Here is a 24,382-nt window from a genome sequence, read left to right on the forward strand (position 1 = left end):
CAGCAAGTTGTAGTAAAAGCAGGAGGAGTGAAAGACCTGAGTCCATGGTGATAGACTTTGGCAGCTTCACGGGGTAAAAAACGTAAGGGAAGATGGCCCCTGGCAGCTGATTCTGAATCTACATCGAGAGAGTGAAGAGCAGAAAAAGCCTTGTTTGAATCATAGGAGTTAAAAACCAAAACAAAACATATTTAAAAGAACTACTCTGTCTGATGTACAACAGATCAAAGAAAATCCAACCAGGATGTATTTCTCACTCCCAAAATATCGGGTCAGTTTGAAACAATATTTGCGTTCACCTGTATCCGGTTGATTTGAACGCGGTAGGCCTTCTGTCGTGGAGAGACGCTGTATTCCACCTTCACTCCGGGGAGGAAGTGCCTCCTGAGAGGAGCATCAGTGGGCTGCAGCATCTGCATATCCACGCCGTTGGGAGTGAAGCACACCTGGGAGACAATTACACACAACAAACAGTCCCACAACTCATTTTCTCTCATTATTGTCAATTTGTCAACCACCAGAGGTGCATCATAATGAAATCAGTGTCATGAGTGGGTATAATCCCTATGTAGACAACAGAAAACTGACACCTTTAGCTTGAATTGGTACTGAAATAAAAACTGAAGATGCAGCATTTAGAGGCAGACCTGGAAACTGTTTTCCAGTTCGACGATGGCATTGTCTACAGGTCCAGAGTCCAGGTAATCTTTGAAGCTGCTCTCCAATATTTCAATCTCTTTCGTAGTCAAAGTCTTCCACCGACTCTTCTTCTTCTTGGGTTTTGCCTCCCACACGACATCAGAGCTACAACAAGCAGAAAAACAAACCAATGTGATTAGGAACGAACATCACACTGCAGTCCACCATGGAGATTAGTTACACAGGTATGTACACTTTTCTCTTGAGTGACAAGTTCTTATCGCTTTAAGAGACAGAAAAAAGACGATCTCCTTTTAAAGAGACGAAAATTATGAAATATTAAAAGCAAAACAAAATAAATTCAAACAAAAGCAACCAGGATAATAAAAGTATTATCAGTTTTCTTTTTAAACAGAAACTTTTTCTATCAAGAGTGAATTCTCTGTCGTATGGTCATCACCACCATCTCTAAACCATACCACATGGCTCTTACTATCCTGTAACAGAAGAGGCCAGGGAAGGTGTAAATTAAAAAAATATATATAATATTTGCACTATGGAGGCTGACTTCTTCAAATGTCACTATTTCCAAATGTGAAAATATAGTCATACAAACTGTGCATGTATTGAAGTTACGTAATCAATCCACATTTCCCAGTTCTGACCAAATCTCTTTCTCGAAGTCCTTCAATACACACAAGACCACAATAACCAAACAGTGTAAAATGAACACCATGCGGCAAGTGAATGCCGCAAAACACAAGACCACTAATTACACGTGTATATATACAACAATTCTCTATCGGAACAAGGATGCTTGTGACAATCTAAACCTGTAAAATAGAAAGAACTTGTAACTGCAATAATCTAATCGATATCTGCTGAAAACAATGCCAGCGCACCTTGTGATACCAATGAAGGAGACCTCTTGCCCGCTGCTGTTGTTGACCAGAGACACGCCCACGTTCTGCAGCGACAGGACAAGTTCCTGCTCCGCCAGCTGCGCCCTCTCGCTCTCAGCGAGCACTCCGTAGATCCGCTGGTCCTCAGTGAAAAGCACGACACGCTGGAGACCTGGAGATCGACGAAAAACACGAAACATAACCCAACAATCAGAACACTTTATCGTCTGTGTGTTCGTCAGTCAGGTGAGACATTAGGATTATTGACAGGAATGTGACCTGTTGGTTATTCTGAGCTTGAGGGTTTAATTCACCGGTGATGAGAGCTCAGGTGAAAACCTGAGAGATCTGAAGATCCATGATCTTTGTACCAACAGTAAAGTGTGAAACTGCTCAGATCAAGATAATATCTGAATTTATTTAAACTTACAGATATCAAGCAGAATAAAAGTGGTGCGGGAAAGGTAATTGTACGTCACCTTCGTAAAAGGAAATCACGTAAAGTTTTCCCTTGCCGTCCATGTTATTGAGCAGATCCTGAGAATGTGGGAGCAGAAAAAGAGATGACATCATATTTGTGAAAATGTAATAATTTGTTTTAACCAGCTAAACCTAAACCAACCATACTTTATTAATCCTCTTGTGTAAATTCCTTTTTTTTCCCCGCATTGACCAATCCTAGGATCTCTAGGATGCACAAGTGCAGCCACATTATGGCGCTCCAAGGAGCTGATGGGGGTCAAAGGTCTTGCTCAGGGAGCCAAACTATATTTTTCTGAGTTAAACTAGAATTTCACAGCTACAGTACCTCCTCACTCTTCAGCTTCCCAGAGTAAGAACCACAACGCCAGCACAGCTCACGGGACCCGGTGGGCTTGGTCCAAGTGTAGTGCATTGCTTTTCCAGGCTCCAGGTTCTCCTGCTCCGTCTCTTTCTGAGAGCTGCAGAGAGCCCATCCAGACACAATTATATATATAAAAATAACTACTGAAAGCAAACATTGGTCACTGATTTTAGATGACAATAAGCAAAATATGAAAGATGAGGGAACAGTGCGAAAGTAAGACGGAGGACAATGTAACAGAGCCGGTCCACCAAAAGTTAACCATCATGCCGACAATCCGAAGGACCTGTCTCCCAAACAGTTCCCATCGATACAGAGAAATACGACAGCATAGCAGCCAAACACCCAAAGGTCCCAAGTACCTCTCCTGGAAAAACAAGGTCGACATATGCATAGTTACACTGTCACTTGTCTCAGGTTCCAATAAAACAAAGCAGACATGAGGAGACAAAACACAGAAACAAGTGGAGAAGCCACAATCTACGGATGAAGATAAAAGAATAACGGAGAAAAGTAGTCGACGCAATAGAACCACTGGAAGAAGCAGGAGGTGCGATTCCTTTGGCAGAATCCCATCTAGTCAGCAGCGTTCAAAGCTAGTATTTCTACAAGTAAAGATGATAAGGCTGGAGCAAAAGAACACAGAGTAAATGACTTCAGATGTCTAACCTGCTCCATTTACTCTACTCAGGTGATTATTCAGATGCCAGATTGGAGATAAAGTGCTTAATAAATAATAATACCTTAGTATTAAGGTAAACTTCATATCAAATTAAAACACTTGATGGTACACACCTGCTGTGGTGGAAATTGTTGGTGGAGCAGATTACACACATCAGAAACAAAGCTGAAGCAGTTTATTTCTATAAAGCTTTACCTGCCCTCAGCATCTGATCACACTCTACACTCAAATCAAAAGAAAGTCTGAGTCCAAGGCTTTGACCTCTATATGCCATCTTACAATCAAGTGCTGCATTGTTTGTGTATTTCTGACCTGCCTCTCAAACTAAATCCACGCTGGACTTTGTTCTCCTACCTGGTGAAATCCTCCAGATTTCAGGCTGCACTCATTGGCTGGTTTGCTAATCTGAGTTAAGATAATGTGTTACTATAATTAAACTATAATTAAATAAGTGTTGTGTGAGTCCCCTTACTTGGGGGATTTTTGTGAGATTATTTGCTTCCTGCAGCAAAGTCTATTTTCCACGGGTGGAATGTGATTAAATTGACACGTACAGATGTTTTTCTTTTGTTTTTTTATGGCCATGGTTCCACACTCTCCATTTTACTGAAAAAAGTAATAATCAGTTCTTTTGCCAGCATGTGTAAACCGACTGAAGCAGGAAAAATACAACTGCATGCAGCACTTTTAGATTTATGTTGATCTCATTTGTTGCTCCTCCCTACTTCCATCGCCTTTTATTTCCTGAACTTTCTCTGCTTGAGTTCAGAGTGAGTCAGAACAATTTCCTCTTTCTCCATTTTTTTTCTACCTGTCCTCCTCCATTGAGAAGGAGAGGTCGAGCAGCTCGTCAGGAACCCACGTGGATTCTGTCCGGGCGCTGAATGACCCACAACACACAAAACATAAATAGCTATCAGAAAAAAACTAACACTGTGAGACATTAATATCCAAACGCTTTGAGGAGGACGCTGAACAGGAGAACTGGGTTATTGTGGAAAAACATATCAAAAATGCAAATATGAATGAATTTTGCTGGTCAGGCTCAAAAAGGCGTGAGTGATATGAAAAGCAAAGTGGACACATGGAACAAAATCCAGGCCAAATAATACATGGACAATTATCGTATTTGTCATCTTAACATTAAAAATAACATACAGAGTTCCAGAAAACACTTCCACCCAAAATTAAATTACTGAAGCAATGAGAAATGTTATGGTTGAAAGAACATTTTCAACCAACAACTGAAAACAACACATCCAAAGTAAACAGCATTTCATTTCAATCTTGATTAAACTTTTATAAAATTTGTGTAATTCGGGGGCATTTTTTTTCTCTTATTGACCGAGAGCATGCGATCTAGTAAACGATTTAGTGGCGATATGAAACCATTAGGCTTTTAAAAGTTCCTTGAGTTTCTCCATTACTGTCTCACCTCTGGTGGAACTGAAGAGTCTGGTCTTTGGTGTGGTTGATGATGAGGAAGGGGGCTGCACCATCATGGTACTCAGAGAACCGGATCGTGGCCGAGTGCTCGGACAGGTTCACGTCAACAATGATCCCCCCCACCTGGATGGCGTTAAAAGTTACTCATCGTCTTCAGAGAAAACACTTTCCAATGCTGAAAACAGACATACAGACATCAAACTCGTAGGAGTGTGATTACTTACAGACTTGTCCAGATGCAGCAGCAGACAGTTTTCTGGTCGTGTGAAGTCAATTATCAGAGGAGGCAACACGCAACCTTCCACTTTAATCTTGAGCAGCTTGGTGTCGTTTTCAGGCCAGAAGGGAATCGCAGACTAAATGGAGAGAAAAAACAAAGGGTAAGGGTATGGGGGTATCTTTGTGTAGATATTGGGTTGCTTTCTCCATCAGTGTCACACCCTAAGGCAGACACCTCGGACACCCCAGAGGAGTGGAAATCCGTTTGTCCTCCATGTTTTGAAAATGGTTAAAGGTGGTTTATATTCGGAAGAAACACAGCTCCCATTTCCACAGGAGGCCCAATAAATGTTGGGAACTTTTAAAATTGGGCCACATATGCTATATCTTTGTTTAGTTTTTGATAATCAGAAAGTAAAAGAATTAAACAAATTACATTAACAAGTGAAGGACACAGCGACTGGTTAAGTGTTGAAAAACCTAATAAAGTCAGATAATGTTGTGCTGCTTTGGTTGGAGTGAAAGAATCAGTTCCCAGTAATACATTTTTTAAATGGGTAAAATCTAAGTCTATAAACTTCTAAATTCTTGAAATCATCATGTGTGCATTGAACTTCATGTTAAGAGGAGTGAAATCTGCATGTTTTGTATTTCTCAGTTAAGTGGTAAACATGCAACAGTGCCTGAAATCGAAATTATATCCAACATTAAAGCCAATTATAGTTCATTACATGGAGAAAATTCCAAATACAAACAAAAATCTAAATGGGAGCAACAGTTTGTTTGGTTCTGACCTGCTCTGGTTGTGCTTCAGTCCAGTTTTCCTGTCCGTCCTCACAGATAAAGACGTTGTGTTTTGTTGTGTTGACCAGCGTGTAGAAGGGCACAAAGCTCACGATTCGAGTCAAACTGAAGCTGCTTGCATCGATCTTCACACCAACCTGCAAACAAAGAATGACGGAGAAGCCCTTTTCATGTCACATGTCTAAAAGCTCACGATTACACACTTCAATTACGGATGCAGTTTAAAGTGATTCTAAGAGTGTGATCACTTGAGTCAAAATCTTACCAAATAGTCTTTATACCGGCCTTTACATTTTATATCTCCATGGCTGCCGACGGTATCCAGAGAGAAGTCGTCTGAGAGTTCGCTCTCTGAGATCATGAGACGGACCTGAGGGAAGAAAAAAAGGTATAAAATAAGATTTAAATAACAATTAGAAAGTGAAAGTTGCTACTCGGAAATCTTTACTAACACAATATTATATCAATTTGAACTCATACCTCCATATTCAAGTGTACACTTATAATAGTTTTTAGGTGGATTTGAATAAGTTACTCAGGCATTGCTTTCTTCTGTGGGATTCAATGCAAGACCTATCAAAATATATCTTTATGGACTTCAAACAAAAATACAATTTAAAGCTGTTATTTATTACAATTGCAATACTAACATAAACCGAATAAATAAGATAAATTTGTGCCGGATCAAGAGGGAAGAATTCAAACATTCATTTTCCTCACTTTATTGTTCCGCAGGAAGTAGCGAGGCTTGAAGGAGAAGAGCAGCGGCATGTCGTAGTCCAGCGGGTGTTTACGGTGGATGTCGTCAGCCTTGTACTGCAGCAATCGGCCCGTCTTATTCACCATCCAGTACGGGGAGTGGATAGCAATCACCATTTGCCCCAGATCATATTGAACATGCACCGCTATGTCCAACTCAGCCCTCTTAATCTCCTCCCCCTCTACGTCATCTTCCTCCTCCACTCGTAGAGACTGAAACACGATGAAGGTGATCTCCTCCTGGTCAGTCTGGAGACTGCATACAACACAGAAGCAGAGCTATAGCTTTCTTGTGAAAGTACACTATATGTGGAATATAACCATCATAAAAACACAAAATGAGCCACTACACTCTCAAAGGTCACACACACAGAAAGGGAAAGTAAAACAGTTAATGTAAAGAAGATTTAAATCGAACCTATATTCGGCAGACCAATCCTGAGCGAAGTAGTCGAGAAGGCGAAGCTCGAGACTTGACTGACTGATGACTGCAGTTTGGAGCTGGGCGGAGTAGCCGGGGTCCAGAGTAGCTTCAGCAGCACAGGCTCCAGAGTCCTGTTTGGGCAGCAGGTAGAAAGGGAAGCAGTGAATCTGGGGTGGATTTGGTGGGAATTTCTCAAACATTGTGGTAAACATTATGGAAATGTAGGACATTGATTTGCTTTATCTTTTGAGTTTATATAGTGATAACTCAAATAGCTTAAAAAAAAAAGAACAGGTTTCAGCAAGTATGGACTTCACAATTAACATATTTTAACAGCAAGCTTTTTTATTCATAACTGCTGACTATTTCTTCAGGGGTGTTTATTATAAATACAACATTTCTACACTCAGTGTCTTTAGTTCTGATCATCTTTGTAAGAAAATGACTGGTCTGATATAAATACTTATTTCAAAGCTGCACTTGGAGGCAGCAGAGACTAAAGATTGCTTAAAGGAAATTATTTTTGCAATAATGTACAAACATTTATAGATTGACAAAATGTGCATTCCTTAATAGCAGTACATGCAATTTAGAAGACATTAAGCACAGATTTGTAGTTTCTGTGGCAAATCAACTCTTAAATCCACAACGGTCCTCTTAAGCAGTGATTACCAGGCACAGCCTACCTTTAGTTTGTATGTGATGGGGTAAGGGAGCAGGTTGCGAAGCAATATGGAAGGCCACAGGTGAAGCACAAATGGCATGTCAAAGTTCTCCCCAACATCTCCGGTGTGTTTGAATGTCACTGCATCCTTCACTGGCACCATGTTAATTGTCATCACATCACCCAGGGGTCCGGCGCGACGGCAGACCTGCTGTAGGCGAGTCTCAGGCTGCTGGTTACTGAGGTCCTCATAACTGAAGCCCTCTGAGCACTCAAACTGCTCACACTGACCCTCAGCAATGTCTGTGACAGGCTGAAGGCTCAGCTCCGACCTGAGGAGAGCAGGAGCAGATGGCAGGAAATGAGACCAAAAATGGTGCATTGAGAAGTGAAGAGGTTATGTGTCTGAATGTCACCTGTATGAGTCCAGAGGCACACAAAACTCCTCAGTGGGAAGAGCTGTTCCCAGACAAGTAGCTCCTTCAAAAACTTTGAACGGTATGGAGAAATGATTGATGAGCTTTGTGAAGAGGGGAAACAGAAACAAAATACTTGAAGAAAATGATCATTTACATTTAATATTTTTAATTTGATTCACAAGATTACCTTGACAAGCTTATTTATGATGTATTTCTAAAAGATATATTAAAATCTTGAACTGTATTTGATATAAGGCCCACAAATGATGCTAGAAACTATATAATTGTAGCAAATCTAGCATTATTTTTCAAAATCTAAAAAATTAAAAACAAAAGATGTGTCACTAATAGGTGGTGCACCTGGAATGGAGAGCGAATCTTGATGTACTTGCTGCCCTCGACAGAGTAAATCTGACAGACCAGGAAGCGAGTCACCCCCGAGTCATTGTGCATCACGCTGTACATCCCTCTGCCCACCTTGATCAGGGGTATCACACTGGTGGAGGTGTGTCCCTTTGGAGCTGTAAGTAGCAGAGTGGAAAGAAAAACTCTCCTTTACCGACATCAAATTGTATTTTCTGAATGTAAATGCTCCGATTAAAAAGTCACCGCTTTGAAATAACTGACATGCAAATTATTGGTGGTATTATCATAAAATAAATTGTACAGCTCTACATTCAATAGCTTGTTTTGCTGTATTATTGTAGCTGTGCGGGGATAACCAATCAGTGACTGTACACGGCCCAATTTCTCAGTGTAAAGTGAAACTTACTTGGCTGTATGAAATAATCTTTTCCACTCAAGGAAATCATAGCTGAGAACTGGTCAGACTCGGCTGTGGCTGAGTAATCCATCCCGAGGGTTTCACCATCCTGCAGCTCCACTGTGTAATCGGTGCTTTGCTGCTCGATGGGACAAAACATCTCACTGTGGCGGACTGACACTGGCAGGCCCAGGCGATTTTTCAAGATAAATGGAGCTTCATCCTTTTGAAAACACTCGGCTGTCTGCTTGGCAGCTTCTGCAAATGCCTGCAGAGAGAGGAAATAGACACACATCGTAAAATGAGACCTTTTCACCTTGACAGCCGTTTTCTCTAAAACTGATAGCAGCCTCTCTTTCTTACCGTGCCCAGGTTACTCAGCATGGCCAGTCCACATTTGGAGAGAGTGATATTGAGCTGGTCTTTACTGCTTACAACGATGACTGTCTTGTAGTCTGGGACAATGAAATCCACTTCATCTGACAAGCCCGAGTAATTCATTGGCTTCTTCTTCATCTGGTTACAGCACAGTGCAACATTAGACACACCTAATCTGGATGGATATTTTCACATGCTATTTCCATGAACATGCATGGTACATAGAAAGTACAAATACCTTCAGCTCCAGTCTCCATGATCGAAAACTATCTCTTGTCTCCTCTTCTAAAGGCTCCAGCAGTGGTTCCCAGACTCCCATAACTTCATTGAAATAGTGAACCTACATATATTAATGGGGGACACACGCACACACACACACACACACACACACACACACACACACACACACACACAGAATCTTGTCACGTTACATGAACATAAGCTTTGGAAACAATACAAGTAGACTAGAATAAATCCTAGTCCTTTATTAAAGTAGATCAACATTACAACAATTTCAATTTGAAGAATCTAACCACAATACTAAAAATCAAACAGGTTTATTTATTCAGATCGATGATTGGGTCTTACCTCTAGGTTGAGCTCACTGTGTAAATTGATGAGTGTGGACCAATTTTTCACATCGCCATGGAAGGAGGACTTTGCCAGAAGCATGGGGATCGTGCGATGTCCTACTCCAGCCTCCAGAGTCAGACAGATAGATTTAATGGTCACCTGCAACAATACAGAACCAATTAGATTACCCATTCTGCCACGACCGCTCAAACTCAATGTTGTTTTGAATAGAGTACAATATGAACAGAAAAGCAAAAAGCAATAAGACACAAAACTAATTAAAGAAATTTCTATAGCAATGTAAATATCCTATATGACCAAAATCCAGAAATAGCAGTTAAGTAGATGCATAATATCACAATAAGAATAGCATCTAAAAACCTGTAAGGACTCCCCCTGTGGAATAAGAGGGACCACAGACTTCGTAGCTTCCTCTCCTGCCTCTTCAAGGAACCAGAACTTAAACTCCTTCCAGCTCCGTTTCTCCCAGAGGTCCACTAGGATTGGGCTTTCCAGCTCTTCAGGTGTCTCTGCCGTGGGAGTCAGTGCTGACTGGATGGTGATCACTGTATTGATGATGATTGGCGATACCTGAGCAGGGTCAGATGGATGGAGAAACTTGAGTCTTCAGAAGAAGCTTTTATAGTCTGGATTTGAAAAAGAACTATAATATTAGATAAACTTAAAAACCAGAAACCTTCAGCGAAAGAGCATTGATGGAGACCTCCATAGCTTGAGGAGAGGTCGGAGACTGAGTACTTTTGTAGAACACTTGACATGGCTGCAGCACCGTGGTTACATTGTGTTTCCTCTTCTCTCTTAAGAAGGGACATGCCACCACCTGCAAGAATCACAACGCAACCTTTAAAGACATCTGACCATCAATCACAAATTTCTACATTGCGTGCAGCTTCATGCATATTCACAGTTTTATAATAGTTTGTTAGTTGTTGAGAGTGCTTAGTGACAAGCAGGCCATAAACCTTGAGGTCATTGATAAGAGCAGTCATCTGGGATCCGTCTGCACCATTTTTCATCGAAAGTTCACAATGTGTGGTCATAACGAGCGCCGGGGCATCTGCGCGCGTCAAGTCAGCCACAAACACGATCTCCGGGTTACGAACAACAACATTCATCTCCGTCTTTGACACAGTGGCTGGAGCTGCGGCTGAAAGCAGCACAGAGCATCCAAGAAAAACATTGGCTTCTTTTATGTGGAAGATTCAGTTCAACTTGCATTTCATTATGAAGTTCTTGTACACAAAGAATGTCTCACAGCAAACCCAAATGGATTGAGTTTGTTTGGCTGACTGAAATGTGATTTTGTTATATGCCAATCGCTGTTTCAATAACAACTGACAATGTTCAACTCACTGGACTCTTTCGATGTGACAGAGGAGTTGATGTTCTTCTTTTCTCCAGAACTACTACTGCTCTTGGCTTGTGGCACCTGAGCAAAGCCCTGCTGGGAAGCCTTCAGAAAGACATCTGCCACAGTGAGCAGGAACTCCATGCTGGCACACAAGTACACATCCTGCACCAGGGTGTCTAAAACGGTGCCCTCACGGCCCTGGCGATAGTTCACCTCCACCATCATGTTCTGTTCGGCACCGGGATGCAAAGCCATCATCCTGAGGGAGTGGAAAGAAGAGCTGCGAGTAAAAAGCCAGTCGTCAAAGCATTTTGAGGATTTCACTTTCCTTGAAAGTTAATAGTACCGAAGCAGCAATACCAGCCTCAGGAACATGAGGTCTACATTCTGAGATGCTGCATGTTACTGGCCATCTATGATGCTCTGACAATGTGAGTATGGGTTACTGGCTAGGACAGACGACGTATCTCAGTTGAATAAATACAGATGTGTATTTTGTACCTTGAGGTGACCATTTTGATTCTTGGCCTCTTGTCGTCAAGAAGGCATGTCGTGAGTTGGAGCGAGGCTTTCATGGAGCTGTTGGAGAACATGTGGATGGAGGTGGAGATGGTGCCCAGAGTAAACTCTGCGAGCTTCAACTGCTCATCATGGGGGTCTAACGGCTGAATCTATTAAACAGCATACAGTATAGAGGCTTTGTTCATCACGTGTTCATTTATGAAAGCTGGTGAAAGATAACTACGTCACCCACATGTATAGAACATTTTTTCATTACCTCATTCTCATGTGGCGTGTACAGGACCAGTGTCATGGAGTCAAACTTGAAGTCTAATTTGAGGGTGGTCTTCAGCTTGCTGTTTTTCTGGGTCTCCACAACAGCAGCAGTCACCACCGTGTTATCTACAATCATCATGAATCATCATGGTTCTTCTACAGTAAATCCACATATTTCCACATAAAACAAAGACTTTCACATATTCATATGATCATTATTATAGATGAACTTTGGAGCTAAAGCAATCCTCTGTGATAGTACAATTCAGATGTCTACTACTCTAATTCATTTGTTTAATTGTTTAGAGCCACATCACACATACAAACACAAATATCAGGACAACTGCTTACTGCTGGCTGGTCCAGTGGCCCCGGAGCTCGGCGATTCTTTGTGGGACGTAGAGTCAGAGGATTCGTCGATGGAGGGAAGCTCAGCTGGAGGTGGGACAGCATCAGACTTCTCTGAGAGGTTTTCACTCAGTGTCCTCAGAACCACCGTCAGGTCATCCTGACAGAGGATCAGCTGTTGGGAGCATGAACAGAAGATGACTGGAACTATACTTGGTAAACAGTGTTTGATTTTGTGTTTTACTGTATGCAGTGAGGAAGAACGAAAGAATAAGGGTTCTCATACATCAAAACGCATTATTATTAAAGACTATATTTTTGACTTTTCTTTCTATGCTATTGTACCTCACTACTTACCGTCATGGGCTTTAGATGAGCTGTAATCTCTATATCAGGGATACTGTGGTACCAGTTGGATGAAAGGTTTCTCTGGATTTTTAAGTCAAGGCTGACTGGCTTCAACAGCTGCGTTTCTCCTTGAAATCTTTCATTTATGTAAGTTGTTCTGAAATGGACAACACAAATGTACTCATTACAAATACACACAGACAAGTAGAAACACATTCAGAAATTATTCTTTGCTGAAGGTTCTAACCTGTACATCTTCAGATCAGTCAGAGTCACTGACATTATATCCACCACAGGTGGGATCGTTGCACCACTTTTAAAGGGCTGCTTGATGAAGTAGTTTTTCACTGACAACAGACCGAGGTCAGCCACAATGACATTTGAGGAAGTGGAGGACTGGGGAAGGAAGATGACAGGTGCATTGAAGTGGACATTTAGGGCAATCCGAGTGCTCCGCTCTGCCAGCTCCTTTACACCTGAGGCTGCTTTTTCTGCAGCCTGGACCGTCACCTCAGCCAGCGCCTCTTTAGCTTCCTGAAAGTTATTGATGAATGCCTGAAAGGAGCAAAGTATGATGAGGGAAGCAAAGAAACAAATATACACATGACAAAAATTGTATTCTTAAATTATTATATATTAATCAAGAATTTATTATTTATATATACGTGCAGTTCTAGGGTAAAATCCTGAAGGACAACTAACTTTGGTTAGAGCAACTGGGTTATGTCATGATTCTTACCAGTATGGAGGAGACAAACTTATTGAGGAAGACGACCTGAATGCAGCCCACTGTCAGAGTGACATCAGTGTCAACTTTTGACATGTCCAGGTAGGCATCTCCTTCAGTTGCCTCTGTATAGTTTACCATGCGGAAATCAAACACTTCCTTATCCGCAATGGACACAGCCTAAGAAATAACCCAGGGACAGACACAGAGCAGAGTTAAGAAAAAAGGGAGGATTTGGAAAGAATTTGTGGTTAGTTAGTAAAGGAAACATGTACCTTCTTATAAAATGCATCTTTGTTGCAGTCTAGGATCACAATGTTCTTCAAGTTGGCCAGAACCTCCATCTCTTTCTTCCTCATCAAGACCTGAGCAACCAGACCTGGAAGGGTGTAGAAGCTAAATATCGAGTTCTTCACTTCCCATTGTTTTGTCGTGATTGCTTGATAGCCAATACAATTACTTTCATACCTTCAATACTGATCTCTGATATCCTGGCTTTCTGTCCTCGAATGAAAACCTTCAGGCAGCGGAGATCAGCCCTGATATGCAGATTAACAATATCTGCAAACTTTGAACTTTTTGAAGCTGTGAGATGAAAAGAAAAGAGAAAATAGAAATTAAATTAAATGCCAATTAATCATTTTACTCCTCTCTTGCCAGAGTGGACAGGACTTACACATATACTTCTAACAATGATAACTCTCAGAACATTTACGATAACTGCAGTTTTAAATACTTCCAGAAAGCTGCAAAATAGAACATTTTGAGCTTGTTAGTACGACCGAATCCAAATGAGCCATAATAAAATTTAGAATTACTTTTTTTCTTGGCTACAGTGGTTTCCCCTTTCTTCTCTCCCTCTTTTATTGCCTCAGTCTCATCCTCCTCGGGGATGGTCGGGAGCTCGTCCTGCCCTCCTTCCTTCTTTGTCGATGGAGGAAGGAGGTTGTTCAGAAAGTTCATGGCATTAAGAAGAGCCTCCGTATGGAGATGAACGTCCAGGGAGGAAAAGGTCACCTGATGACGTGAAATGTCAAAATTCAAGTGAGGATTGAAAAATAAGGAATCATCTGTGTGTGTGTGTGTGTGTGTGTGTGTGTGTGTGTGTGTGTGTGTGTGTGTGTGTGTGTGTGTGTGTGTGTGTGTGTGTGTGTGTGTGTGTGTGTGTGTGTGTGTGTGTGTGTGTGTGTGTGTGTGTGTGTGTGTAACAGCATTACGTTTACTATTGTACTTCCAAGTTATGACTGATTATTTGACAGACTGTAAGAAGTTTGTAGCTCGTGATTAAAGTTACCTTGATGAGCTGCTCTGTGTTGTTATGCAGAGACTTGAACTCGGGGCCTGTCTTATCAGCCTAGAAAAGACGTAAGGTCATTTACCACCATGTTCATCACATTTAATGGAATTGAACTGATGTCTTCTGAGTGGAAAGTGTCAAATGTACTTTGATGTACTCCAGGGTGAGCAGATCAACTTCTGTGTTGTCAAGAGTGGTGATCAGCTGAACTTGTTTATCTTCTGAATCTGCACAGGGAAGAAAAAAAGAAACAAGAAGGTCTCTCAAATGAGCTGAAGTAAAAACTATATGACCAAGATGCCTGTCAGTATCTACTCACCCATGTATTCTGGACACTTGAGACAAATCTCTCGCAGGTAAGTGTTCGATATCATGTCAAACGTGTGCAACTTCAGCTCAGTGCCCAGACCTTCGATGTCCAAGTGGAGCACTGTGACCTCCTTACTTCCAGACAGGCGACACAACTCAACAGAAAACTGGAAGAACGACAACAAAGTAGAAGGAAAAAGCTCTTTAGCATAATAAGGAATAAAATGACTTTTGTGATTCTACAGTGAAACTATTTTTATTTGAAACAAACAGCATAAATCTGAGGATTCACTTTAGAAATTCAGAAAACACAGAAATTAGGAAAAAAATGAAATAATACACAAGGTTAGATAGATTTGAACAAGATATATATAAAATATAGTAAAATAAAAGGAGCCTTTGAGCAGCAACAGATTTAGCAACAGACTGTACCTCACTGATCTCAAAAGTCAAGATTAAGTCGGTCATGTTCTTCTGAACGTCGTCCTTCATGAGACTTTTCCTTTTGCTTGAAACTGCATAGCGCAGCGGCATGGGGTTGTCCGGGAAGAATTGCTTATCTCCTATGGGAGAGCTGGGAGCATCAAAGAACAAATCCTCTTCTGATCCTGAGAGATGACACACAATGACCCATACAAGACAATACATGAATTATCAAGTTGCAAAATTTCAGAGCAAGAGAGTTTTAAAATGGGCCTTTCTGTGCAAATGCACATGCTGATTCTCACCTAATGAAGTGATGCTGATCGTCTCACATGACTCAAAAATGAGAGAGGAGCGTTGATCAGCCAAGTTCAGTGGTCTTCTGGGAGTGAGCTGAGGAGTGAATGACTGCCTTGCCTTGGAGAACAACACCAAGAAAGGAAAAACACCCAAATATGAAAAGTGAGTTATTCTGTGGTTGCGGTTCACTGAATTCAACACTCGGTATCATCAACATCCCTGATATACCTTGTTAAAAATACTGACATACCGCTCGGCCCTACATAGTGCACATTTTCTGTTCCTACCTTTGACGCCGACCCGGTGTTGCGTGCAGCAGGTTTGCTCTCAGGCAGTGGGATGCTGTCAACCAGCTCCAGAACACTTCGAAGTTTATCGTCAGAGATGCGGAGAGACAAAAGAGGGAGCTCTCCAGACAACTTATACCTGAAACATAAACACAAACGTGAAAGCACCAGATTCCACACACACGGATGACTTTTCAACTTTTGTCCAACACCGCTGACTCCAATTTAAAAGATAAGATCAACTAGAATGACATGAATACTAAGAGTTCAATGTATTTAACTGTGGTTTACTCAGTTGTATATCAGTTACATTGAAGCACAATGTTTCTTTGCAATGTTTACTGTGATGTGATCTCTCTGTAATTGTTGCCAGTTGGTTTGGTTTATGCAGAGCAAGCAAAACAAACAAAAGAAATCCTAAACTATAAATTGTGAAGTACAAGTTAAACTACTTTCATGGCAACCCGAATGAGGGATTTTAAATTAATGTGCTGTAAGTATACCATTTCCTGATTACCAGATACTGTAAATGAATGAAAGTGCACACTCACTTTGCCATGCGGGAGTCTTTGACAACCATCGCTCTGCTGAAAACCACTTTGAGATCCACTGGTTCGAGGATGTGATGCAGGGATCTTTTCTGTTTACGAGCCTTTTTCCAGTCACCGTCTATCACAAACAGATAATATTTCACATCTTTGTTGAGTTGAATCCAAACACAACAAAACAATCCTCATACATTACTATTGTAATTAACAGCTGCTGGGATGCAAAGATATTGTGTGAAACAACATCAAAACCCGTTTTGAAGATTTAATTGACAAATTTACAAACAGAAGCTTAAAAGATGTTTTCTGTCTCTACAGAGGCATGATGTTTATAAAAGTAAAAAAGTAACTTGTATGTGTGTACCTGGTTTGCTATAAATGAGCTGAAGGCTGCTGAGCTGTATGTCAAAGCTGTCATATGCTCTCGACATGATGTCCTCAATGTTGCTGGTGCACACGGATAGCTGAGGCAGATGCTTCCTACTTTGACTGGACATCTGGAAATAAAAAAAATTAAAAAAGGAGAACGAGAAAGTTTGACAAAAGAAAACTTTCAAACTTTAGATGCATCTCAAATAAAGGTCATGCAAAAGAATTTAAATAGAAAAAAGTGACACATCTGGTTTGGCATGTTAATCCAATGAGAGTCTTTGTCGCGTTCTCACCTGAAAATGACCGAGATCCAGAAGCACGATGTTCTGGGTTCCGTTGTAAAAGCCAGTTTGTGGAATGATGACATAGGAGGCCATCAGGTTCACCTTCAGGTCGAGAACTTTCTGTGTTTCTATCACGTACATTAAACCTGAAAAATAAAACGACAGTGAATTACCAGAAATAACAAGGTAAAAAACACAAGTAATGGTAACTGCCCTGTTGGATTGAAAAAAAGATTTCAACTTCTGATGCCAACATCAGGCAATAATCTTTTTCAACAGAAGAAATGGGAACAAGACAATCCAGCTGACTGCGAAGCTCAGACATGCCGTTTGTGTGCGCACACATTCAAACGAGACGACAAGCCAGAGAAACAAGACTTGTAAACATTTGCCCATCAGAGATATGAGGTCAGGCATCAACAACACTGCATTCAAATCTGTTCGTGAATGTTTGTGGGCGTTTGCGGGACTGACCCGTGGCTGTGCGATCCCTAAACTGCTCGAGCTTCATCAGGGTGGCATTGGTGAGCTCATCCAGCTGCAGGTCATCGGGAGGCATGAAGAAAGCCGACATGCTGTTCACCGTTATCTGCAAATTCACAGAGAGAATACGACCACGTGTATTTACCTTCAAAAGGTCTTGAGGCTCCTACGTGTGTAGACGCAGACAAAACTCACAGCATCATAGATGATTTCCAGAGGTTGTGACTCCACATGAAGTCGCTGGTTGGCGCTCTCATCCAACGGGTTGGTCTCAAACAGGAAGCAGAGCAGGGGGGTCCCTGCTCCTGTGGCGGCTTTTCTTGATGACAGGAGGGTGGGCGCAGGTCGGTTTTGGGCCAGGCCAGTGACCTCAAACAAACTAAGCTGGGCTGTAAGTCTGACAACACGCACGCACACACACACACACACACCACACACACACACACACACACACACACACACACACACACACACACACACACACACACACACACACACACACACACACACACACACACACACACACAGGCACACACAGGCACACACACGCACACACACGCATATGCACACGCACACAGAGAGACCTTTCTGTTAACCATAACTATGAATCAACCAAAAATAAACCTACAGAACAAAAAGAATTTAAGAAAAGATTGAAGAAGATCAAAGATGACACACTTGATGGCTTGAGCTCCAGGCCTCTGGGTGAGTGTAGACATGAGCTCTCCCACGGTCAGCCTGATGATATCATTTTTGTCCTTGTTGTCCTTGATGGATACAATCAGTCTCTCCATGTGGAAGTTGACCTTCATGTCCTCGAACTGAAAAGAAACAGGAAAAATGATTCAAGGATATGATACAATACTTGAATTCTAGCCTTGGTTTGCTTCAGTGGCATGATGGAAAGAGAAGATGTGATATTAGTGGGTGTGACTCACATTCTTTGGCAGGTTGGGATTAACAGCAGTATCACTGTATCCAATGGCAGTGTAGAGTTTGGCTTTCTCTGCTGAGGTTAAAAGCTCATCGAACCCTGAGTGAGAGAAGGTGAGAGGGAATAAATGCAATAAAACACTGTGATGAGTAGAAAACACAAAATTGTTGATACAACACAATGTTTGTTTGACTGTTTTTAGACTGTTACTTTTTTTCTACCACCTACCTCCAGTCTTGGCCTCTTTTGTTTGTGTTTCAGCCTCTCCTCCCCAGTTCCACGCCCAGCTCAGCCATCCCTGTGACTCCTCTTCCTCCATCTTTATCCCTGGACGGTATATACGCAGGCCTGCCTTGCTTGCCTGGGAAATGGAAACCCTGACCTATTAGCCTTTGAAAACAAATTGCTGTTCCTGCGCAACCCACCAATAATGTGATGGAGTGTGAAGAAATGTACTAGATATGTACACTTACAGTCGCATAGTACTATTATCAAAGCTATAATGTGTAAAATGAGACAAAGTACTGACTTTAACCACTAGATTAAAACTCTTCTGATAAATGTCTGGTGAAGTTTTGTCATTCATGATCATTTAAGTGTGAAATGTTGGCTCATAGTTTGTTCATTTCATTAACATAAATGGATCATTTGTGATTTCGTTTCCATTATATTTAACACAAATTTAAAACACTGAAAGGAACCCAGCTCATTAAATGTATAACAGATAAAAGAAAAACACGCTCAGTGAAAAATCCACTACGAGAGAGAAAGCCAACCTCAACTTCAGCCTGCTGTCTGGCCAGGGTGATGTTAAAGATATCCATGGTCTTCTCAGGCTCCTGGAAATGAACACAAGACAGAAAATTATATGAGCACTTAGTAGATTCTTCCTACACTCTCCAGCAAATGTCCATTAGTAACATCGGGGGAAACGTAATCTTGAGCAGAGCACAGAAGAGGCAGAGCAGCATCTGAAATGCTTAACAACACTTATGAACGAAATATGAACGCCTCAATCAGATCCTTTATACAAAGAATCACTGGATGTGTAACTGGGTAATTAGTGCTGGATTAAAAGAGCAATTGGATTCCTGCAATTAACAACTTGCATATTATATTATGTTTGTTTATGATCATCGTAGCTAAGAAGGTGAGGGTCAGCATACAGCTTACGCTAGCAATGACACGGTATAGCTCCAGATACACATTTAGGACTTAGTATATCTGGAATTGATATAAGACAATAAATCATAAAACTAAATATGTGACAATGAAAGAAAAATATAGTGGGCCCAAAAAAAACCTAGGTCCCACCTGGAGTTGTCTGAGCAGCTCCTCACTGGGTTTCTTGCTGGTGATCTTTGTCTTGTACAGGTCTCTGTAGTTTTTTACCAGCTGCCGGTGATAGCGGATGTGCTGCCATGACCACATGCGGAGATGAGGCTTTATGTCCACCTCCAGAACGCTGTTGATCACGTACCTCCACCTATAACCAACAAACACTCAAGGCATGTAACCATCTTCGCAACGTGTATTGTGGGACATTAATCATAAACAAGCAAGGCCTTTCTGACCATGTGCCAGCATTCTTGTGAACGTGGACTTCTGGCCTGTATTTCCTGTATGGTAGGTTACGGGACATCATGTCGACTGAGCCAAGCAGCTCCAGGATGCTGATGTACTATAAAGACAGAAAATCACAAATGACATATCACAGTGCAGCCACTATCTCACATTGTTTTGTTGATCTTTTCCCTCACAGGAAACAACAAACATGAACTGAACCCAAGTTATTTCTCGACATACACTCGCACACCTACCTGGCCTTTATTGAGTTCAATGGCCACCTCACTGAGGTTGACCATCAGATCCACTTTGGGTGAGGAGAAGTCAATATCTGACCTCGGATTCATCCGCAATTTAGCATCCGCAGAGATGGGACGAAAAACTGTAGACCAGCAACAACAACAAAACCACTCATTAAAAACTGTGAACTTCCATGTAATGATCCCAGGAGATACAGACGTCTGCATTTATGAAAAATATGTTGTTTTTTTTACAGTTCAAAACCACATCCAACATTGAGTACAAGCGATTTTTCTAAAAAATTAAATCAGTTGAGAGGTGAAGAAAAACTGTTAAAATGTGTCATTAGTGGTGATGCAAACTGTGATTCACACGTTCTTTTTCCAGCATGGCAGTGTTTTTGAACATAGTGATGAACATGTGATTAAGCAGAACCAGATTTGTTGTCCTTTTATCCTGGTGTCTCATTATTCCTTTGTTTGTTTGCGGGATATGAAGCCAATCCGCACAGCTGGAGACACATGGACAGTCTTTAATTTAAATGACCAGGTCATGATTCGATTGTCATCCTGCCACTCTTCCAGCATGTTGAGAAGGATGTGTTTTGTTTGACAATCTCATAAAGGTTTCACATGCTACAACACCTACAAGCATTATCACTCGAGAGATACTCACTGAAATCGTGTCCAACAGGAAGGGAGGGGTGAATTTCCATGCTGCTCTGGAGACATCGCTACAATAAGATGCAGTAAGACAACATTTATTTACTTCTTTAGCAAACTATTGAAACAGCACAATTTACCCATTAGGTGTGGCTGCTATCAGACTGTTTTCTATGATCACAAAAGTAAAGTTGTGTCTTCAGGTTTCATGATTAAATACAACGTGACCAAAAACAAACGGGTCCAAACAAACGAAAATACACAAAGAAGTGACTCACCAAGGCCTCATCTGAAGTATGATTGGAGAACAGGACTGAGTTGACATTCCAGTAGGCAAACAAGCTGTCTAATTGTACCAACTGAGAGGAAGGAAAACACGAAGCAATTAGTGAGAAGCAGATTATCCCGATGATAAGGAGCCTGAAGAATTTCAATGCTATTCAAAACACATTTGATGAAACATAAGGCACATCTAATATTTCCTGGAAAATTATTATTGTATAAAATGTATATGTAGGATCCAAAATTCAGGCACACATGGCAATTCAACGGTTGAATTACTTACCTTGAAGAAAAGCCTGGATTTCTCATCCAAAAGACTAGGATTCCAGTTCTCATCAGATGTCTGTAACACCACACAGGCAATGAGGTGTGAGGACCTTTCTTGAATCCCGCCAATTAGTTCATACGATGCACATTTATGTACTACAACATCCAAATTAAGAACATTTCAATACATCACCTGAAGACTGAGGTTTTTAAGTGACACGCCAAATGATAAAGGGCAACTTGGATTTGTGACCTGCAGAAAACAAATGAGAGAAGGAACGTGTCGGCTTACAAACTATTTGTAATCTGTAATAATTTCTCTTCTTTAATTGCTAAGTTAGAAGCACCGCTAAGAAATCATTTGACTTGCATTCAAATTCAAATCATACTTGTGTAGTTGCTGAGGTAACTCCGACTGAATACTCACATCATCTTCATAGCGGACATGGATGTTTGAGATCTTCACCTGCAGGTTTTTGATGACCTGGGTGACAAGTTTTTCTACAAAAGTGTCTTGTTTTTCCAGATTTGGGTTCTCTGTTGGAGACAAAGTTTAAAATAACATCAAAATGGTTCCTGCAGCTTTGAATATTTGCTTCAAGCACAAGACTTTGACCTCGTGTTTCTTATAACCAAGTAAGAGTCTTTTCAGAATGCACTGCATTCTTTTATGTCACTTACAGTATGTTCTGATTTTGCACTCTGTACTGCACTGCACAGGACACTAAATGTTGAAATGACCTCAAGCTGCAACATGCTATCAGAAAGTTTCACTTGTTTTCCCTTTTTATGTATTGACCCCCATAAAAACAACATTCATATTGCAATGACATAACTAATTAAATTACATATTCAATTTTACACATTAACCAACACCATTATTAGTTAGAATTTGTCAGAATTGTGCAAAACTCACCTACTGATACAGTATTTTTGCTTAAATTGACAACTGTCTGATTAATTAAAACTACTTTGTGAATTCTATGAAATACAAATTGCGTCTAAAAAATGTGTGTATAAAGTGCAGCTTATTCATGGGTACACGTGACTGCATTGTTAATTAATACAAATATAAGTCATTATGGTTCCACTGTGAACATCTTTACTTACAGTACCAAACATCTAAATACAGTATATCTACAAAACACTATGTTCACACATCTTTGTCACGCAGTGCTAAAACACAGTGTGAAATCTGCTGGCTGCACATTAACTCACAACCTCAGAAACCAAATGGTGTCAAATCTCTGATCCTGCTCCTTTGTTGCCTCTATCCTGCACTGACTGCTTTGGCGTATCGGCTACTTCTTGTTTCCATACAATACTTCAAAAATAACATTTATTGTTAGTACCTGTGTTAGAAATAGGATCAGAATGTTTCTGAAATTAGTTAAAATTGAAATAAACACAAGGATCATGTTTAAAACCAGAGTTTCCTTTAAGATAAGACTGAATCCTGACCTTGCTCAGCAGCCTTCAGTTTTGTCTCTTCTATCCGCTGCAGTTCCCTCTGGCGAGCCTCCTGTAGCTGCTTTTCCTCCTTTTCTGCATCATACTTTATACCTGGAAGGAATGGAGTCAAAAGTGTCATTAATCAAATTCGTAATGGCAAGCAAAGGGTCCAATTATTTGTATCCACTGTTTGCCTACTCGAAATGGTAGACAATCGATAGTACACACTATAATCACAAAATTAGTACTTCAGTCCATTTCCTGTGCATTTCAATGGGCATATGTAGATGACAATCTTACTTGCTGTGGGGACTATAAGCAGAAAGACACCATCCAGAGTGGCTTCTACAGACTGGGTGTAGAGGTTCTTCCATGGTATCTTCAGCTCCAGACACCCTGTTTAATTGAAAGTAGTATATCAGTACTAAACATTCACAACCATGTCAAATGGGGGGCGGATATTACAATCTTACCTATGTGGCCAGCTCTGACTTTAAAGGGAATGTCCAGCTGACTCTGCAACAGTAAAACAGCAGTATTGCCACATGTCCATGATGCCATTTAGCCTTGATATTATGTGCGCAAATATGATTGCAACTTACCAATGCATTTTCCTTTATTTCAAGATTTCTGAGGATTGCATCACCTGTAATTACAATAAAACAGGTGTGTCTCATAGAATTCCAGTGTAATCTCAAGAGGCGGTTTTTGCCCTTTGCCTATTGATTTAAGACAACAAAGTGGAGCGTGGAAACTAATAATAACAAACTATTCACAAAGAGCACTTGAGGATGTGTGTAAACAGAAAATGTACACTTCATGAGATCACTTATTACAAAAACGGGGAATATCACAGATATGGGACTAATCCCAGGAACTGGCGCTAAATCTTACAGGTCGGGGTTGTTTTTCTCGGATATTTGAGTGCAGACTTTGTGGCTGGGTGTGACACACAGTGGCGAATCCTGACCTGGCTGGTTGACAGGGTGTAACCTGCTGTACGACTCTCACCAACTAATGCTCAGACTAATCGGAATTACAGCAGCAATTACATGGACACTGGATAACGGAAGCAGTCAAACATTGCAGACATGCATTTTCTTTCAATGTTGTCAAGCACTAACTCTGGCTGCATTGTCTCATTCGCAACAGAAACCAAAGGTAGTTTAGGGAGAGATAAATTGACATGAACAGCTGAGGGAGCTGGCTAACGGCTGTTAGCATGTAGCCTGGCATATTGACGAGCGGGCAACACTACTAAAAAGACAAACACAAGTTCTCTTACCACCCCAGATCCCGAGCTTGAGCTGTGAGCTGTCAAGGTTGCCAACATAATCGCCTAAAAATCGGTTTAGGACTTCCACCACCACGCTCTCGAAGACCATTTTGGCGTTTCTTTAATGTGATAGTCACCATAGGTGCATCCGAATATTCTCTCCCTTCTCCTTTCCTATCTGCTTTACCTTAACCCATTGGATGACCTCAAGGGGTTAAGGAAATATGTTAGGAGGTTTCGAAGGAGTTAGGGAAAGGCGACGATGTTGTTGTGCTGTCGGACCACAGTTTCACGAGCTGACGTAATAGCAAT

The 24,382-nt window shown here is 41.1% G+C and overlaps 1 protein-coding gene across 1 annotated transcript in view; it reads right to left on the minus strand.

Annotated features, from left to right (window-relative positions):
* The window catches only part of vps13a (vacuolar protein sorting 13 homolog A), a 31,917-nt gene extending 7,535 nt beyond the window's left edge, over positions 1-24,382 (minus strand). Inside the window, exons 1-61 of the mRNA XM_080466985.1 lie at positions 24,080-24,382; positions 23,397-23,440; positions 23,268-23,310; positions 23,095-23,190; positions 22,804-22,905; positions 21,770-21,879; positions 21,536-21,595; positions 21,359-21,418; positions 21,072-21,152; positions 20,807-20,864; positions 20,146-20,273; positions 19,900-20,006; positions 19,640-19,811; positions 19,102-19,164; positions 18,554-18,686; positions 18,330-18,424; positions 18,070-18,212; positions 17,587-17,788; positions 17,383-17,497; positions 16,918-17,054; positions 16,617-16,749; positions 16,256-16,373; positions 15,705-15,843; positions 15,423-15,534; positions 15,127-15,302; positions 14,705-14,861; positions 14,533-14,612; positions 14,383-14,442; positions 13,907-14,105; positions 13,557-13,673; positions 13,364-13,467; positions 13,101-13,268; positions 12,609-12,916; positions 12,371-12,518; positions 12,017-12,188; positions 11,667-11,791; positions 11,390-11,559; positions 10,891-11,147; positions 10,500-10,684; positions 10,214-10,357; positions 9,898-10,107; positions 9,532-9,675; positions 9,182-9,283; positions 8,929-9,081; positions 8,575-8,833; positions 8,163-8,323; positions 7,800-7,903; positions 7,406-7,715; positions 6,714-6,850; positions 6,257-6,551; positions 5,802-5,906; positions 5,527-5,673; positions 4,738-4,869; positions 4,503-4,636; positions 3,879-3,947; positions 2,350-2,482; positions 2,021-2,078; positions 1,542-1,713; positions 648-804; positions 300-446; positions 37-118 (exon numbers count right to left, since the gene is read on the minus strand). Coding sequence (XP_080323111.1) covers positions 37-118; positions 300-446; positions 648-804; positions 1,542-1,713; positions 2,021-2,078; positions 2,350-2,482; positions 3,879-3,947; positions 4,503-4,636; positions 4,738-4,869; positions 5,527-5,673; positions 5,802-5,906; positions 6,257-6,551; positions 6,714-6,850; positions 7,406-7,715; positions 7,800-7,903; positions 8,163-8,323; positions 8,575-8,833; positions 8,929-9,081; positions 9,182-9,283; positions 9,532-9,675; positions 9,898-10,107; positions 10,214-10,357; positions 10,500-10,684; positions 10,891-11,147; positions 11,390-11,559; positions 11,667-11,791; positions 12,017-12,188; positions 12,371-12,518; positions 12,609-12,916; positions 13,101-13,268; positions 13,364-13,467; positions 13,557-13,673; positions 13,907-14,105; positions 14,383-14,442; positions 14,533-14,612; positions 14,705-14,861; positions 15,127-15,302; positions 15,423-15,534; positions 15,705-15,843; positions 16,256-16,373; positions 16,617-16,749; positions 16,918-17,054; positions 17,383-17,497; positions 17,587-17,788; positions 18,070-18,212; positions 18,330-18,424; positions 18,554-18,686; positions 19,102-19,164; positions 19,640-19,811; positions 19,900-20,006; positions 20,146-20,273; positions 20,807-20,864; positions 21,072-21,152; positions 21,359-21,418; positions 21,536-21,595; positions 21,770-21,879; positions 22,804-22,905; positions 23,095-23,190; positions 23,268-23,310; positions 23,397-23,440; positions 24,080-24,179 — 8,332 coding nt within the window. The 5' untranslated portion in view covers positions 24,180-24,382. The remainder of the gene's footprint in view (positions 1-36; positions 119-299; positions 447-647; positions 805-1,541; positions 1,714-2,020; positions 2,079-2,349; positions 2,483-3,878; positions 3,948-4,502; positions 4,637-4,737; positions 4,870-5,526; positions 5,674-5,801; positions 5,907-6,256; positions 6,552-6,713; positions 6,851-7,405; positions 7,716-7,799; positions 7,904-8,162; positions 8,324-8,574; positions 8,834-8,928; positions 9,082-9,181; positions 9,284-9,531; positions 9,676-9,897; positions 10,108-10,213; positions 10,358-10,499; positions 10,685-10,890; positions 11,148-11,389; positions 11,560-11,666; positions 11,792-12,016; positions 12,189-12,370; positions 12,519-12,608; positions 12,917-13,100; positions 13,269-13,363; positions 13,468-13,556; positions 13,674-13,906; positions 14,106-14,382; positions 14,443-14,532; positions 14,613-14,704; positions 14,862-15,126; positions 15,303-15,422; positions 15,535-15,704; positions 15,844-16,255; positions 16,374-16,616; positions 16,750-16,917; positions 17,055-17,382; positions 17,498-17,586; positions 17,789-18,069; positions 18,213-18,329; positions 18,425-18,553; positions 18,687-19,101; positions 19,165-19,639; positions 19,812-19,899; positions 20,007-20,145; positions 20,274-20,806; positions 20,865-21,071; positions 21,153-21,358; positions 21,419-21,535; positions 21,596-21,769; positions 21,880-22,803; positions 22,906-23,094; positions 23,191-23,267; positions 23,311-23,396; positions 23,441-24,079) is intronic.

The sequence above is a fragment of the Lipophrys pholis genome (genome assembly GCF_963383615.2).
Source record: "Lipophrys pholis genome assembly, chromosome: 7".
In the NCBI taxonomy this organism is placed as follows: domain Eukaryota; kingdom Metazoa; phylum Chordata; class Actinopteri; order Blenniiformes; family Blenniidae; genus Lipophrys; species Lipophrys pholis.